Source organism: Phaethon aethereus (genome assembly GCF_964289735.1).
Source record: "Phaethon aethereus genome assembly, chromosome: 1".
Lineage (NCBI taxonomy): Eukaryota > Metazoa > Chordata > Aves > Phaethontiformes > Phaethontidae > Phaethon > Phaethon aethereus.
Genome location: NC_138575.1, coordinates 102,505,216 through 102,524,292, shown reverse-complemented (window position 1 = coordinate 102,524,292; position 19,077 = coordinate 102,505,216). Strand labels below are relative to the sequence as shown.

Here is a 19,077-nt window from a genome sequence, read left to right as displayed (position 1 = left end):
AACCTGTAGGTAGTCAGCAGTCAGGTAAATATTGCTGCTAGCATGAAGGATGTACTTATGGAGGCATTGAGTGCTCAGTGTAAAGGAGGGAGTATTGTTGGCAATACAGTCTTAGCTGCTGGGTTAAATCACAGTAATTCCTCTTTATCCTTGGTTCTATGGAGCACGTACATGAGTAGATACTTGCCCCCTCAAGTGTGATGCTGAGATAACTGCAAATGAACGAGAAGCCTCTGAAATGAAGCTTTGTGTCAACATGAAATACGGTCATCATTTACCGTGGCCTGAAAGACACTGAGTGAGGCTTTTCTCAAATTCAGTCATGGTCTCAGAGGCATATATCAAACTCTCCAGCAGGAAGGTTTTAGTCTTCTTTCCTTTCTGACCATGTTTGGAAACAAATGACAAACAAATCTTCCTAGGAAGTATCCTTTATGGGGAAATGTGCCTTTTTCCTTAACAGAAAGAGCTACTTGGCTGGATATAGTGGTGTCATCTGAAAAAAGATTTAACTTCTGGTGACTTAGCTTCTGTCTTGATCATAGTATTTTCAGCAGTTATAAAAAAATGACAAATATAATAAAATTTAATACCGTTGATGGTGTAGACAATAAGAAACTATTCAAGTGGCCAGATTAAAACATCACAGGCAAAAGCTGTACAGAAAACAATGAACATTCTTCATTTAAAATATGATAAAGATATTATGTAACACAACACTGAACTACTTACAATCTCCATTTTGCAAATGAGCCCTTCTTTTCTCTTCAGATTTCATTTTGGCCTTTATGTACCACTGGCATCTTTTAAGAAAAACAAGTGAAATTTTAATTAAAATACTTGTCATACATAAAATAAATGTACATTAAGTTTTATCTGCATTTTTATGAAAGCCAAAATCTTTGCATTTGAAATATATATTTAGTTAAGAATCTAAAGAGAGAAATATGCATGAAGAACCTCAAACAGATTACATGCAAATAAAAATAAATCATGGTTGAATGATTAGTATGAAAATGACTACTTAAGTTCAAGTTTGATGCAATACTTTATTTCCAAGTTTGACTACTCCAAAGAATCCTGATCCTTTAATAAATTATTACTTCCCTGCATTCTTGTTTGCATACAATGGTTTGTGCTAATTAAACCTCATCCTATTAACTTTCATATCTAGTGGGTCAAAAAAGCTCAAATTTTCTTCACAAGATAATAGTTTCTATGACTTCACCATGTTTCATGAAAAAAGAAAATATTTTTTCACATCAGGACCACTTTTTTTTTCTGTGCAGTCTGAGCCAGGCCCTGACTTATTATTTATTCTAAGATAGCAGCTATCATATAGGATAAACAATAAATAACCTGCTATGCGAGTATGATGATTTAGCATATGCCTGTATGATTGCTATGAAATTGCAAATCCTTGGCAAACAACAGAAAAATCTGTGGATGTTCAAGAATTGTTAGCAACCTTACCTGACAATGCACGGGTATGTTGAAGAAAACTGCCACATGGCAAGCTTTCAGGTTCCCTGTAATGAAATCTCCCTCAGCCCGAATGCTGCCTACCTGAAGGACTGTTAATGCTGATTTAGAGGGTCACAGGGTAGGAGCAACTGTTTCAGTCAAGAAAAACCAAAGTATTTTCTCTTAGTCTTAAAGCTCTTTCTCACTCACTGAACAGCCTAAGAAGTATGATTCAGAGGGAAATCTTTTGGTCTAAGGGTTAGGTTAAGGGCTAAGGGCTGTTGGGGCACTGAGCCCAGTGGAAAACCTCATGTGCTTTGGTGTACAGGCATTCAGTTCCAAGACTAGCTTGAACAAAAATGACTGGTTTCTGTGTGTTCATTACCAGCCTTATAAACTAAACTAAACTAAACTGAACTATAATTATAAATAGTATATCCAGTAAAATACTAACAACGGAGATAGGAGAAATATGTGAACACAGTCACCTCATTTCAATGGTTCATTTAAACTACTGAAACAGAGTAGGAACACTCACAAATTCATTCATTGCTACAGAGGTGATGAAGAACACCTGAAGGGCAGAAACTTCAGAAACTGTCATGGTTATGTACCCTTATGGAGGGAAACAGCAACCTGGATTCTCAGCTTTTTGTGCAAAACTGAGATTTTGCACCAGTCGCCGGGACCACTAAGCATGCCAGTGCCATGTTTAGGACCTGAACAACTGGTCTGTGGGGTGCCAACTGCCAAGAACACTGAAGACAAGCTTTTATGCTTAAAGTGTCTGCCCATGGGAACAGTCAAAGAAACAAGGCTTTAACCCTGTCCAATCCTCCTATGTATGCATGTGCCCCCAAAGTTTGACAACAGAAGCCAGTGACTAATCACCAGCAGAGGAGTCTTCCAGCTCCAGCCCCCCATTCCCTCTTAAGTGTTGGCTACAGAACAATTGGAGAGGAATAGTTTCTGTAATGATAAGAATAAATCACACTGAGCTTTAACATCGTATTTCCTGGAATTTAGCCAAGACCCCCGACTCACCACATATCCCGCGCCTCGAAGTCTCTGGCACTTTCATTTTTCTCTCTGCAATTGACAGCCATGCCTCCTGCCTGCTCTTGGTGGATAATCACTCAGCAAAGTGCAGAGGCAGGTGCTCATTTAACCCAGCCTCTCCACTATGAATAGACTCATCAGCAGCCCTGTGACTTGACAGCTCATCAAATTGCTAATTCTAAACAGTGAAGCAGAGCCCATCTGTAGGGTACGAATCCCATTTTTCACACAGAAACTTGCCTCCAGTCCTGGAGTAAATTGGGTATTTACTCAAAGTTTTCTTGCTCTGACTTCTGTGGCATACACTCTTATCACTGCATTTAAACAGCACTTGAAAATGAATTCATATCTTACATAATTGAAATGGTCCCATTGAGTAAGTTGTTAGAAAGCTAAGAGAATCTCTGATAGCCTTAACATTAGCATAAACAGGAGGAATAAACACAGAAAGCAAGCCATTTCCATATTTTTTTCATTCCTGAGTTTAGTCAGTTTTTTCTAAAGGAAGCATATGAGTTATGTTTCAGGATTCCATGTAAGGATTCCACACGACCGTTTTCTCTGGAAGTTTGTCTTTGTCTAAATAATTCCTCATTTCTGAAAGATCCTACAGTTGGTCAGTGTTTGTATTAATCGTAGGAATATTTACTTAGCTTCTAAGATTATCTAAGGTCACAATATGTTTCAATGTTAACTGTTCCCATTAATTTCAACAGAATGTTAGACTTAACTAGCTTTATTATTTAGCAGAGAGAGCATAAATTCACATAATGGTAGCTACTGTAGTGCCATATTTGGTTGCTGAGGTACTGCAAATAAAACCTCTGACCTACACTGGTAGGTCTTCATTTTCTTTTCAAATTAGGGGTAATGCCATATCAACAAAACAGAAACTTAATTATAAATCTGAAAGTGCAGCACCATCTACTGATATCAGCCCCATCTGTGGTGACCATTATCACATTCAGAAGTCAAGTGTAACATCTTTTCTCTAAGTGTAAACACAGGCTCTGAACTAGGACAGTGATAGTGCAGAATCCAATCCCAACTCTGGATTTCTTCCGTCCCAAAGCCAAGTAAGAAGAAAACTCCATGGAGAATCCTCCTTACAGGGAGGCTCTTCCATTGGCTGTTTTATGTCTCTCAAGGAGGGAGAGGGGAAAAGGGTAAAGAAGGGCCCAGAGCCCACACAACCCCCCATGCAGAGCTCACTGCAGGAGCTATGAGCCTGACTCTTCTGCTCGAAGGCCCATACCTCTACAGAAGATCAGTCTGGTTTTAGGCCTTCTTGATCCATGGCAGCACTGCAGTGCCACTGCTGTCTCACAGAAGAGATGGAGACATAATGTCCTTTAAAATTTTGCTTTGCTTCTCGATAGAAGCAGATGAAAGCCTGAAATAACACAGGAAATACCTGGAGGCACAGTGAAAAAGGAAACAAGGCACCATGGAATCAACTACACCTGTTGGAATCTGAACTCCAGCAAGGACTGATGTTCGGACCTCCATGTCATTTTTTAGCAAATCCAGTTAGAATTTGTGTGTTCCCTTAAAAACATCAGTGTGTAATTGAACATGGCATCTGGCCACCCAAACCAAAACACTTTCACATCCAGGTTGCATAATGTCATTATTTGATCACAGAATCACAGAATCATTAAGGTTGGAAGAGACCTTCAAGATCATCAAGTCCAACCATCAACCCAACACCACCATGCCCCCTAAACCATGGCCCGAAGTGCCACGTCCACATGTTTTTTGAACAGTTCCAGTGATGGTGACTCCACCACCTCCCTGGGTAGCCTGTTCCAATGCTTGACCACTCTCTCCATAAAGAAATTTTTCCTAATATCCAATCTAAACCTCCCCTGGTGCAACTTGAGGCCATTTCCTCTTGTCCTATTGCTAGTTACTTGGGAGAAGAGACCAACATCCACCTCGCCACAACCCCCTTTCAGGTAGTTGTAGAGAGCGAAGAGGTTTCCCCTCAGCCTCCTCTTCTCCAGACTGAACAGCCCCAGTTCCCTCAGCCGCCCCTCATAAGACTTGTTCTCCAGATCCCTCACCAGCTTCATTGCTCTTCTCTGGACATGCTCAAGCACCTCAATGCCCTTCTTGTAGTGAGGGGCCCAAAACTGAACACAGTATTCGAGGCATGGCCTCACCAGTGCTCAGTACAGGGGCACGATCACTTCCCTACTCCTGCTGGCCACACTATTCCTGATACAGGCCAGGATGCTGTTGGCCTTCTTGGCCACCTGGGCACACTGCCGGCTCTTATTCAGCCGGCTGTCAACCAGCACCTCCAGGTCCTTTTCCGCCAGGCAGCTCTCCAGCCACTCCTCCCCAAGCCTGTAGCGTTGCATGGGGTTGTTGTGACCCAAGTGCAGGACCCAGCACTAGGCCTTATTATACCTCATACAGCTGGCCTCAGCCCATCGATCCAGCCTGTCCAGATCCCTCTGCAGAGCCCTGCTACCCTCCAGCAGATCAACACTCCCACTCAACTTGGTGTCATCTGCAAACTTACTGAGGGAGCACTCAACCCCCTCATCCAGGTCATTGATAAAGATATTAAACAAGTCTGGCCCCCGTACTGAGCCCTGGGGAACATCACTTGTGACCGGCCGCCAACTGGGTTCAACTCCATTCACCACAATTTTCTGGGCTCGGCCATCCAGCCAGTTCTTTACTCAGTGAAGAATGCACCTGTCTAAGCCACAAGCCATCAGTTTCTCCAGAAGAATGCTGTGGGAGACACTGTCAAAGGCTTTACTAATGTGCAGGTAGACAACATCCACAGCCTTTCCCGCATCCACTAGGCACGTTACCTGGTCATAGAAGGAGATCAGGTTGGTCAAGCAGGACCTGCCTTCCATGAACCCATGCGGGCTGGGCCTGATCCCTTGGCTGTCCTGCACATGGTCTGTCAGCACCCTCAAGATGAACTGCTCCATAATCTTCCCCGGTACAGAGGTCAGGCTGACAGGCCTGTACTTCCCAGGATCCTCCTTCCGGCCTTTCTTGTAGATGGGCGTCACATTGGCAAGCCTCCAGTCGTCTGGGACCTCCCCTGTTAACCAGGACTGCTGCTAAATGATGGAGAGTGGCTTGTCAAGCTCCTCCGCCAGCTCTCTCGGTACTCTCGGGTGGATCCCATCAGGCCCCATGGACTTGTGGGTGTCCAGGGGGTTTAACATGTCCTTAACTGCTTCCTCCTGGATTATGGGCAGGTTATTGTGCTCTCCATCCCTGTCTCAGGAGGCTGAATACCCTGTGGATACCTGGACTGGCTATTAAAGACTGAGGCAAAGAAGGCATTAAGTACCTCAGCCTCTACCTCATCCTTGGTGACAATGTTCCCCCCTGCATCCAATAAAGGATGGAGATTCTCCTTGGCTCTCTTTTTGTTGTTAATACATTTGTAAAAACATTTTTTGTTGTCCCTTATGACTATGGCCAGATTGAGCTCTAGCTGGGCTTTTGCCTTTCTAATTTTCTCTCTGCATGACCTAACAAGATCCTTGTACTCTTCTTCTGTTGCCTGCCCCTTCTTCCAAATGTGATAAACTCTCCTTTTTTTTCCTGAGTCCCAGCAAAATCTCCCTGTTTCAGCCAGGCAGGACATCTTCCCCGCCAGCTCTTCTTAGAGCACATGCGGACCGCCTGCTCCTGTGCCTTTAAGATTTCCTTCTTGAAGACTGTCCAGCCTTCCTGGACCCTTTCACCCTTCAGGACAGTCTCCCAAGGGACTCTCTCAATCAGTGTCCTGAACAGGCTGAAGTCTGCCCTCCGGAAGTCCATGATAGTGGTTCTGCTGACTCCCCTCCTTACTTCATCAAGAATTGAGAATTCTATCATGTCATGGTCGCTAAGCCCAAGATGGCCTCCGACCACCACATCTCCCACCAGTCCTCCTCTGTTCGTAAACAGCAGGTCAAGTGGGGCGCTTCCCCTGGTAGGCTCACTTACCAGCTGTGTCAGGAAGTTATCCTCCACACACTCTGGGAACCTCCTAGACTGTTTCGTCTCTGCTGTGTTATACTTCCAGCAGATGTCTGGTATGTTGACGTCCCCTACAAGAACAAGGGCTAGCGATTGTGAGACTTCTGCCAGTTGCTTGTAGAATGCTTCATCTCCCTCTTCGTCCTGCTTGGGTGGTCTATAACAGACCCCCAGCAGGATATCTGCCTTGTTTGCTTCTCCCCTCATCCTTACCCATAAGCACTCAACTTGGTCATCACAATCGCTGATTTCTATAGAATCAAAACACTTCCTAATATACAGAGCCACCACACTGCCTCTCCTTCCATGCCTATTCCTTCTGAAGGGCTTATAGAAGAAGCCTATTGCAGCAATCCAGTCATGAAAGTCATCCCACCATCCTTCTGTGATGGCAAGTAAGTCACAGCTGTCCCACTGCGCAGTGGCTTCCAGCTCCTCCTGTTTGCTGCCCATGCTGTGTGCATTGGTGTAGATGCCCTTGAGCTGGGCTATTGTTTTCATGCCCAACTCTGACATGCAACCCCTAGGCTCATCTCTAGTGAGCCTGGTTTTATCCCCTTTGCCCTTTGATTCTAATGTAAAGCCCTCTTGATGAGGCCTGCCAACTTGTAAGCTAGAATCCTTTTCCCCCTTGGAGACAGTTGAACTCCATCTGCTGCCAGCAGGCCTGGTGCACTGCCCCATGGTCAAAACACCCAAAATTCTGCAGATGGCACCAGCCCCTGAGCCATGTGTTAACAGCTGTGTTTTCCTGTTCCTTTCAGTGTTCTCTCCTGCCACTGAAGGGATTGATGAAAACACTACGTGTGCTCCCACTCCATCGACCAGAGCCCCAGCGCTCTGAAGTCCCTTTTAATTGCCTTTAGACTTCTTTGCACAACCTTGTCACTGCCAACCTGTATGACCAACAGTGGGTAGTAATCAGTGGGCCGAACCAGACCAGGGAGTTTCCTAGTGACATCTCTCACCCGGGCCCCAGGGAGGCAGCAGACTTCCCTGTGGGTTGGGTCCAGTTGGCATATTGGGCCCTCTGTACCCCTCCTGTTTTTTCTTAACAGAAGACGTCTTGATGCGTGGGGCTGGCTGGCTCACCCTAGGGAACCCCCTGCATGGACTTTCATCCATGTCCTCATGTTCCTGGCCCTCAAGTTCCAGAGCCCCAGATCTATTGTGTCAGGGCAGCTGGGACGGTGAGGGAGGCTGGGAGGGGATTCACCTCTTGCCCTGAGCAGGGGCCTGTTTCCATTCCCCCTCATCTCTTAGGTCTCCTCCTTCTGCCCGGCAGCAAGAGGACAGGGGATCTCCTGCTGCTTGGGGAGCCTCCACCGGCTGCCCCTGCCTCAGGGACGGCCGAGTGCGGCTCCACCGATCCATCTCCCTCTCACACTCCCTGATGCTCCTCAGACTCTCCGCGGCCTCTGCCAGCTCTGCGCCAGGCGGAGCAGGTCGCTCACCCGGCCGCACGAGACACGGGTGTTGTCCCGCTGCCCCCCGGCATGAGCGACAGGCTCAGGCACACCCTGCAGCCGGACACCCGGACAGCCGCGCACTTGAGCAGGACCTCGGTCTGGGTGGCCACGTTCCTTCTGGCCACGGCCTTCAGCCGAGTGGACACCATGGCCGGGCCTCTGCTGAGCAGGCGATGGCCACTCGTCAAGAGCCTCTAGTGCCGGGAGGGGAGGGAACCACAGCCCACCCGTAGGCCTTGCTTGTGTGCCCTGCCCGCGCCGACTGCCACGCCGCGCCGCGCCCTGCTTGCCAGAGCTGCAGGTCGCTCGCGCTCCCTGGGGCTGCTCCTGCACGCGAGGGGCTTTGGCTGCCGCTGCTCCTGTCCCCCCCACGCGGCGCCAGAGCTGGCATGTGCCAGGAGCGCGTGTGTTGCCGATCCTGATCAATGCACCCACGGAAGGAAGGCAGACGCTCAGCGCTGCACCGAAAGTGCTGTAAGTGTACGAATCGGCGTCGTTCTAAAAAATAGTTATTGTCCAGGCTGGTGAGTTCCCCTGCCAGTGCAACAGTAGGGCTATAGTGTAGCTTTAATTGGGACACCTTCAATCCAGTTTAAAAAAAAAAAAAAAAGCCAAAAAGCAATAAAACAGGGCCTGCAGGAAGCTATTTTCTGTTCGCCAGTGATAACACAAGCAGTAGAATCATTTCTAGTATTTTGGAGTAATGTTTTCCTTTGTTTAATTTCATTACGTAATTCCTATGCTTTCTCTTAATAGATGCAGAGATGTGTATACAAAATACATACATAATGGTATATGATTTTTCCTACAAATTTAATATAGTAAAAGTATTAAAAAAATTCTTCACTCAAGTGCCTTTAGCAAGCTACCTTGCCACCCTCAAGACATCAAGAATCCTAAGGTTACATCCTCCAAAGCTTTGCGATGGACAGTTATGAGATTATCTAAAAAATACTGGTGTGGGGGGGTATGTTTGGGGTTTTTTGTCTTCAAATGTCAGAGCCCTGAGGGTGTAGGTACAGTGTGTTTTCAAATTCTCACTCTGCAGGCAAGAGGTCCAGAAACTTACTTTAAAACCAGCCAAGCTATTTCCTGGTTTCACATAATTACTTAGCTCCCCAAACTGTTTTTTTTTAAAAAAACAACACTCACAATAGAACTGTGAGTATAGGCAGTGCTGAGCAAAGGGGACTTGCACCCCACTATGCCTAACCCTTATTTTTAGCACTGAAAATATGGTCAATGACTTAACAATTATTCTTAAATTCTTAGTTTTGGATGACTCTGACCCTGAGTAAATGAGAACACTAGTGTTAATTACCTCCCAGTGATCAGGAAGAACAAAGTGAGGATGACTAGGAGAGTGAATCCACCAACAGCAGCAGTGGCAATTACAAGAATCTGTCCCTGCTCCGCAGCCATATCAGAAGCTGAAAGAGAAGCACAAAGAAAAGAAGTTTATGCTCCATCACGCCGGGTTCTTGCAGAATGGGTAGTAATATTTCACTGGTCAAATGTTGCAGTGGCTCTCTCATAGCTTCCTCGGCGCTTAGCAAGGACCTGTGAAGTGAAAGACCGTAATCCACATCCCAACTATAAGGAAGGGGAGAAGATGTTTACAGGTGTTTAAAATGAGGAGCTGGCATTGTCAGACACTCGCAATTTACTGAAGTTTGAATATGACAGGATTTGGGACACAATGCTAGAACATATTTTTTCTTTAGCTTTATTTAGCTTAATCCTGCATCTACTTCAGAACTTCTCTCCATCCAGCTGTCCTAGTGAAGTCAGCAGCAGTGCTATGTATGTAAGAGATACTAAATCGGGTTCAGGAGAAAGCAAAGCAGAAAAAGCATGTTTAATGTGTGGCCTCACACACTCTTCTGTATGTCTGGTGTTTATTTATATTGTCACAAAACGTGTACAGTTTTACCTATAACATGCTCTGGTGATTGGCAACACTGTAGTTGAAAAAAAAAAATTGATTTTCTTATGTTTTTCTCTCTGCTTTTTGTAGGACATCTAGGAGTTAAAAAAGATCACCTGAAATTATCTGGTCTCTAGAAATTTGCTCTTTTTATTAATTTATTCTGTATAATATTAAATCCTTACATTAACAAACTACCTACTTACAGTTTGGTTGGTTCTCACTGTCCAAGTACTACGTGAGAAGAAAAAGAATTAGGCTCAGTTTTTTTTCTCTGTCTGCTGTCCTGTAACTCCAAAGTTTTATTCCTTAAACTCAGTTACACTTGAACATTTTCACCACATGACGTTTACCTAATTCTAACTTTCTGTTTCCATAAGAAACATAGCATTGTTCTGAAAGGAGAAGAAATAATTCTATTCAATGACCTCTGACAACAGTAGTAAATGTAGAAAAGAAAATAAATTTTAGTTTTATCAGGAAAGCAACTTTGATTTTGTAAACTCGAAACTGTTCTATAAGGAAAATCTTCAGCTCTCTTTAGGCACCAGATGAGTAACTTTTAGGGAAATCACCTAGGTTGCTGCAAAGGAAAGCTCAGTAGGCTATATTCTCTCACTTTGCAGCTGATGAAGCCCAATGCAATATACACATTGGTGCCCAAAGCCTCATAAAATGCTGATTCCAAGAAAAACATTTGGCTTTGAAATAATACTTGTGAGTGGTTTAGAAATTAGCAGTATGAAATGTCTTTGTAATAGTAGTAAAGCAAATAAAAACAGTAGTATTTTATGTCAAATTTTCAGCAAAAACAACTTGTTAAATTTCTGCCATTAGGTTTCTGTCCCTATAATTTACTGCACAGGCAGTAAATTACAAGGCATTCAGTATCTGTGGCCATAAGCTCTCCACAGACAAGTTAAATATATACATCTTCCAATGAATGATGTAGCAAATACTCACTGAATAGCTAATCTCCAAAATGGTATCTAGTGATATTATGGGAGTGGATTTTAGCTCTGCATTGTGTTGTGTTCCACAGGGTCAGATTTAGTTGGAAAAATACAACATAACAAATATCATGTATTGCCACACAAGTAACAATGCAAATAATAACAGGCCCTCCAAATCAAACACTGAATGCTATTTTCAGACTAGCGGAGGTTGTGCTAGATGTTGCTAAGACTGTTACAGTCAGGCACAGTTTGAAGTTGTAAATGGAGGAGGAGGTTTTAGATAAGTCTATCTTGCCTATCTCTTCAATGGAAGTGAGAGAACGAACTGCATTCCTCTTTTTTTTAATAGGAAAAAGAGGTGTGGAAATATAGTGAATTCACCAGGAGAAAAACAAACCATGGAATCAGATAAATTAGTTGTGGTTTTCTCTCTCATTGCCAAGGGGACAACCCAAGGTCTTTATTCATGAGAATTAACGGTGCAAGTGTAGGGACTGATTCCATGGTCCAAAGCAGCACTCTGCAGCTATCAAAATGGAGAAAGTCATGTGTCCTGGATCATTTCTGATGAATGGGACTGCTATTTCTTGGTGTTTTAGCTAAAACAGAATGCAATTTATCAGTTTAATAACACATATTTTCTATCATGAACCAGAATAAAATTCATGAAGGGAAGAAATTCCAGATTAACTTTGTTCTTTCCACCTCTAAGCAATACAATTTTTAGCTGAGACTGTACCTACTGAAAAAGTGATCATTCTGTTTCTCTTGTTTGTATTTTACTGTGTTGGCAGAGGTGCCAGAGACCAATATATTAGGATTCTTTTTCAAGTAACCAAATCACTGTAAGGGGCTTTCAAGCCTGAAACTTCCCAATGACCTTAATTTACTTGTCAGATAAAAATGTCAAATGACAGACAAGTATAATTGGAAAGTGTGGATTTGTTAAAAACTGACAGAGGCAGGTAAGGCAAAATGATGGAAATACTTATTTTTGCTTGAAGTGATCTTTCTAGAGATCAATAAAGGCACAGTGCAGTGAACAACACATATACAAGCACATGTGTATGCGCATACACAGAATCCTCACAAGCAGGTAAAAGGTTCCATAAATCACTACCTAGGCTATGAGAAGATAGTAATCATGGACACTCAATAATTAATATTTTTACAGCATTTTGCCATTCTAAATTAAATTCAGCATGTCCCTCAATCTCTCTGTTCTTTTCTCATTTCTCCAGCATTCTCTTACGGTAAAGTTCAAGCTGTAACTAATGAGAGCCTTAACATGTATTGTTTCTGTTCTGCATGTTCTTGAACCTTTTTTGTCTTTTCCTGCTTTTTCTTCCTTCATCTTCCTCTCCATCAGCTGTGCATATTGGTATATGACCCAGTGTTTCTCCTCAGGACTATTCTTGATTATGCAAGACAGAAAAACTCAGTTTAAAAACCAATTATGACAGGTTGCAAAGCCAAGCAAGCTCCTGCAACCTTATTTCATCTCTTTGTGTGTACGTATTAGAGTGCTGCATTTAATCATAGAAGTACATAGCATTTTTTTCCAGACTCTTATTTGTTAGACAACACAGTCAGCATTCACGTAGCTAAAATCAGTATCTTCTTGTCTCTACACTGTCCAGCGCACGGTCTCATATCTGCCCACTATGCACCGCCCAAATCTGTCCAGTGCAGGGATGACTAGTAGCTCTGTGATCACAGGAATGAATGTGGCTGTATCACGTATGGGGCCATACTCCATTTGATAGTTAAAGTCGATGGGCAAGGGGGTGAGGAACTGCTGGTGCAACAGGAGTATGTAAACCACTAGCAGTGCTAAGACTTATAAGGGAGCTTAGTACCTATGTAACTGGGCTAGCTGTTTTGTCTGGTAGTATGTTTCATTCTTTCTGCCCATCTGAGCAGTAAGTTCATTTTTGATGAAAACATACTTTAAAAATTGAGTAGCAGAAGAGAAGGAAAAGGGAGGATTTGTTACTTATCCCTGCAGATGATTAGACAGTATACTGTAATGTTTGGGTGTCAAAACTCTTCAAACATATTGTAGCTGCAACTAATGTGATTAGTCAAAGTGGTGATTTGATTTTAAAACTGCAGCATGTATCATACATGTACCCAGAAGCGCATTATCCACATAAACTCTTCACTCCGTTACTCTTCATGCCTAATTCCGGTTATATGCCTGAAACGCCATTTAAAGTCTCTAATTGCATCGCTCCAACACCATGCCCAGAAATCCCTTCTGCATCCAGCCTGGTGTCAGATCTGTCCCCACCATCTACTCTTTACATCCATGCCCTGTCTCAGGTCCTCTCTGGGTTCTTCACCCAAATGTGTGGAGGAGGAGCTGCACTTTCCCTCCTCTCTGGGCTGAAGGGAAATATCCCAAGGCTTCTTCACTTCCTCACTGGTCAGACTGGAAGAAATGGTGCAGATGTTTTAGTCGTGGTGCAAGAGGATGAAAGACAGAGAGAATCTTCCAGTTCTGTTCTCCTTTCTTTTCTTTGAGCAAATTTCTCCCAAATCTTTTAAAAGGTTGTGTATTTTGTATAAAAGGGCTGGAAGCCCTAATGACAGCTCACTTCTGTCTCTTAGCTACATCCTTCAGTTATTTCAATTGGACATCTATCAGGCAGCAGCCCTGATAAAAAAGTGACGGAAAGACAGCTAGACACATAGTCCTGAGTAGCTGTAAGATAGATAAGTGTGGACAGTGAGAACTGGAGCTCTAATAGACAGGAACTGGCTGTCAGATCGATTTACAAGGCATTGTAAACAACAGTGCTTAAGAACAATAGGAAAGAAAAATACAAAGTCTAATTAGGGTAACCTTTACATTTTCAGAAGTGCTGCACTTCCTGGGCTCTACTGAGCTGATGGGCTCCAATCTCAAGGGGAATGTGGAAAAGAGAGGAGGCAAGGGAAAGGCAATCTTAAAAAGGACTTTTAAAAGGGAAAAATAATGCCATCACTAGCGTAGGAATGTAAAACATTTTGGTATGTATTTACTTGAAAAGCCTTCTCCAAGTGTTTCCCTTAACATTAGCTTCCTGACCAGTGGATGAATGGAAAGCCTGTGCAAGCAGTTTGAGATCTGAGCAAGGATGTTGCAACTGTTTAGGAAATGCAGAGGAAAAGTAAGCTCTGGGCTTCTGGGCACATACAGTAGAGAAATCAGATAGGCCAAAGTCAAATTTGAAGAACAAATGGCTGAAAATATTAAACATATTAAGGAAATACTTCAAGATTAAAATGAGACATTCTGAGGTATCCAGTGCTGACTACTATTGCATGAACAGGACTAGGAGACATGGGAGAGATGTAGCAGGACAGTTTCTAAATATGAGATATGTGCCATCTCATTTGTTTGTTTCAACCAGAAATTTAATTTACTATTGACAAAATATCAAACATTCTAACAAAAAAAATCTCCATTTTGCATTGGTGAGTCAATGTATTTCTAAAAATCCTAGGGATGGCTTCACTGTCGTGGCATGAATCAGAGCATGTGCTTGAAACAATATAGAATCAATGGTTCAGTACCCCTCTCTTCACGTTTGCAGTTCTGGAAAGAATGGAGCTCAGGATCTAAATCACATCTGGTGGCAAATCCAAAATAGCATGATTTGAGGCTGAAAAGTTAAAGATAGATTTTGTGGATCTGGGAAGAAGAGGAAGAATGTGAGGATTCAGAAGATCTGGCAATACAAGACAGTCACCATCTGTGTCTGTGGTAAAGAAATTATTGTTTCATCAAGATCAAGATTTCAGGCCAATTTATTTTTCACAGTCCTCAAATTTATAAAATACCTAACCAGGTATTCTATCAGTATTTCTGAACTTTTTTTTTTTTTATTGTTAATATGATTTATTTGAAGCAAACCAAATTCTACATTGCTTTTGGATTGAAAAGCTTCATGTGCTTACATTTATCACTTTCTTCAGCCCAAGCACTACTCCACACTGCACACATACTAGTTTGCCCCTTTGGTCCCTTCTGGAACAAGCCAACTAGTTCCCTTTCAGATTTTTTTTCCTAATGACAAGAAGGCTGTCATGGAAAATACCCTTCGTTTTAGAACAAGCCCTGCACAAGAGAGCTACAGCATAAAAACGCTACACTGCCTAACAGCTGTAAATTGTTTAATATTTTACAAGTTCCTCTTGGCACAAGGGCCTCTGAGGTGAGATATAGTAAAAAACATTCCTCCAGAAAAAAAGAATACTTTGAATCATTAATTAAAAAACCAACAATTCAACCAAACAAAAAAAAAGTCTTCCGTAAACAGGTAGTTAGAAGAAAGAGAGAAAAGTAGAGAGGGAGAGAGAAAACAGTTAGAGATTAAAGCATGTTTGCCGTGGGACAAATGATTTTTTATTCTCAGAATACATTTTATTCTATCTGAGAAAGGACCAGAGTTTTTTGTGGTGACTCAGACAGTTGATATTCCTGACAGATAAAAGCAGGAATTACGAGTGAGATTATGCTTCAATTTATAGCCACAGCAGTGGTACCCGTGTGTGTGCTGGAGTGATGAAACCCTGTCAGCTTTGCTAGAAATGTTTTGCCTGTAAGGTGCTGAAACAGGGAGACTGAATAAAATGGCAATAAGTAACATGTTCAAAAGCAGTAGTTACTCTGCTTTGCAAAGGTATTGCATTTCCCAGTAGCAACCTCTTAGCTTTAACAGTGGAAGAAATGCCTGACAACATCCACTCATCCATCCATCCCTGCTTCCTTGAAGAGAATTTTTCTGACTTTTCTAGGTAACTCCATTTCCTTTCAGTACAAATTTTAATATTTCAGATGTTCCATTTATTGGTCTCTGCAGCAGGGAGTAGGGTTCAACAACAACATGCTCCCCGAGCAATGGCTGCCTCAGTCTGCTGGTCAGTAAGTGTGGGTGCTTCCCAAAAACCAGATCAGAATTGCATGATTAACTAACTGTTTTTTCATTACTCCTACAGAGTTGGCCTTCTTTCTGCTTCATGCACCACCATTAATAATTGTACCAAAATGTCTTAGTGTTCCTAGTGAGGATGTATCTAATTTCATCCTATACAACTGAAGCGTCACAGATAGTGTTTCAACCACTAAACTGGAGAAGGCATGATAGAACTGTCCTGCCAAGGACTATATGTTTTAGGACGTTGATATACACGTCTCACAATTGATGAACCATTACTTTTTTACAACTTGTCTATCGCTTTAAAGAAAAATCCTAATTTTGGGTTGCTAATGTTACCACTATTAACAAATATTCAAGCAGAGTAAACAGAATAACCTTGGATGTTCACCTGCAACTGGTCCTGGAATTCTTCTTTAGATGTTAAGACTGTAACGTACAACTGGTAGAACTGAAGGATGTTACTAACTAATGTCAGTTGAGAAGAATTTTTATCAAACGCATGAAATATTTTTTGTCATTTTAATGAGGCTGTTCGTTGATAAATTCTCTGTTGACAACATAGACTTTTAAAAGACTCTATTCTTCCCAGGCTTCTGATGAAATTGTTAACTTTATATAAAATCAGTATAGCTCACATTAATTAAAATCTGGCTAACTGAAAGACCACAAAAAGTAATTGCAAATGTGGAATTTTCACCATGTAACTTGTTCCTATGGTTAGGGAATAAGGCAGCTGCAATTCTCTGCCTTGGTCTAATATTATTTGGTATCTTTCAGAATAGTTGAGAAGATTATATATTAAAAAACCAGAAAATTTTCAGCTGGACTGCATACTGCCAGAGTAGTAAATGATAAAGAGAGATTCCTACACAGCTTGACTTGGACTGGTTTGTAAGACAGATGAATGCCATCAAGGGAAAATTAACATTTACATGTACTGATATAACTATGCAGTCCGAGTCTCAACACAACCCTCCCCAACCCCTCCATCTAAAGGTAGGTCAGTACCTTGGAATATAATGGTACTGACAAAAACGTTGCTATGTACTAGTTATTCAGCTGTGTAAGACAATGCTCTAGTTCTGGCAGCAAGTGCTTAGACCTGTAAGTAAAAGAAAACTGAGTTACAAGGAGGTAAGTGGTGTTAGGTCTGTTTATGGCATCATAAACACATTTAGTTTTCCAGTTTAATTCAGTATCAGGTTCAGCTCTGATGTTATACTTCAAAAAGCATGTTAAAATTTTTGGAGCGCTACAAAATGATTCAATGTTTGGAAAGCCTGTTATTTTCAGAGTGACAGAGAACATTTATTCCACTTATGGGAAAGACAAGAGAACTCTTAAAAATGGCATACACACATTTAGATGAGGAAGATATTTCTGATAGTATTTGGCTTTTCAATTTGGCAGAAAAGGGTCACAAGGTACAAGTTAAATAAAAAAAACCAGGCTAGAAATAAGGTGCAAATTTTTAATTGGAAGGCTTAAGCACTGGCACTATCTACCTATAAATATAGTGAGCTCCCCATTACTGGAAGACTTTAAATCAAGGCTCTTCGTATATGGCAGATGTTACATTTCAAGCTATTGTCATTAGCTGTCTGGAAAAGTTATAGAGTTCCAGATGTTTGGCCTGTGTCACGAAAGGGGTACAAAAAAATGATCATAATAATCTGATATTGCCTTAAAGTTCAGAACAGGCCAATTTTCAAAATACTGCTGTGAGGAAGTAAGATATTTTAAGAGTAACAAGGCATCATTTGACTTGTCACTGAATACTGCTTCAGTTTGAAGTAAGTAATATTTACCAGCAGGCACTTTGCCTTTTTTCCCTTTGAAATCTAAAGCAGTATTGTATAAATATTTGAATAAGACCACAGTTCTTTGAACTATCCTTTTAATTAAACTGAAGTCTTTATCTAGCTCCAGGTACCATTTCAAACAGCGACAGAATTTCTCTCAACCTTCATCCCAACTGATCATAAACAAAAACCTCTTCTGTCTACATTTACTTTCAATCACACAATGATTTATATTTATAATGAATCAAATACTATTAGTCAGGCACAAGCTTAAGCAATAAATATTGTTAAACAGCAAATACATAATGTGTATTTATGTTTCACTATCAAGATTGACACCGAGTGCTTAGAAGTAACAGAAGTAATAAATGTTTAACAGTGTTGTGAACTCGAGCTCATGATGCAACCCAAGGGCCTGTTGCATTAGTGCAACTGAGGAGGAGATGTGGGGCTGGGGAGGAGTGGGTGGAATCTCACTCCCAGGATATGTTTCTATCAGCAGTGCCAATGAGAAAATTGTCACTGGAACCGCAGTCTTCCTGATTTAGATGGGTAAATCACATTTTCACAAACATGATGTAGGATCATCGAAGTTTAAATACCATTTACTTTTGATAAGAGTTATGTCCCTCAGTGCCTAAAGCCTAGTATTTATTGCGTCAGAAGATGCAGACAGGATCTATTCGAATTCTTGAAAGCACCCAAGTGCTCAAGACCTATTCAAACCAATTGGCTTAAGTACCCAGAAAATTTTAAAAAGTCCAGTTAGGCAGCAAGCACTTGGAAATCTATCCCTAAAACAGTTTTGAAGTAGAAGTTAAGAGGCAATGAAAATGGAACTCAAACCCCTGGGTGCTCTTGAAGGCACTTACATAGTTTTGAGTCTGTACTTTAGTTTAAGCAACTTGAATTTTAAAACACTAATGAAAAACATGGTATATATAATTGGATAATTAAAGTAATTTCATTAATGAGTGTTTTAGTATTGTATCTACTACACTAATTTTATCTCAAATGCTTATAAATACCTTATTTGCAGTTTCTTTGAACACAGAGGGCAATCAATATATGACTTAAAACATAAAATTGTTCAGAGCATGAACATCATACATAGCATCAAGCCTTTTTGCATATTCTGTAGGAATATGTAGGCTTTTTGCTTCTTACTGGCAAATTTAGTAGACTTATGGATTGATGGAAATGCATATAAAAGTTTTCTTTTTTTTTTATTTTTAGAGCCTGGGAGCACTAAAAACTACAGAGAAAAGATTCCATAACTGTGTTCTGGGAGCTTGCATGAAGCTGGTGGACTTAAGTAAAGCCTGACTAAGGATATTTCTAAATGTCAAAAGGAAGGCCTTTTTAAGCAAAGAAAGAATCATAGAATCATAGAATATCTCAAGTTGGAAGGGACCCATAAGGAAATTTTGCAGAAGAAAACATTCCTTCACTCGCATTGTTGGGTTA

At 41.6% G+C, this 19,077-nt stretch overlaps 1 protein-coding gene across 1 annotated transcript in view; it reads right to left on the bottom strand.

The window, feature by feature from the left end:
• Positions 1–19,077, bottom strand: part of EPHA6 (EPH receptor A6) — a gene marked incomplete at its 3' end in the record, with an annotated part of 529,988 nt that overhangs the window by 124,163 nt on the left and 386,748 nt on the right. Inside the window, exons 9-10 of the mRNA XM_082011392.1 lie at positions 9,319–9,427; positions 733–803 (exon numbers count right to left, since the gene is read on the bottom strand). Coding sequence (XP_081867518.1) covers positions 733–803; positions 9,319–9,427 — 180 coding nt within the window. The remainder of the gene's footprint in view (positions 1–732; positions 804–9,318; positions 9,428–19,077) is intronic.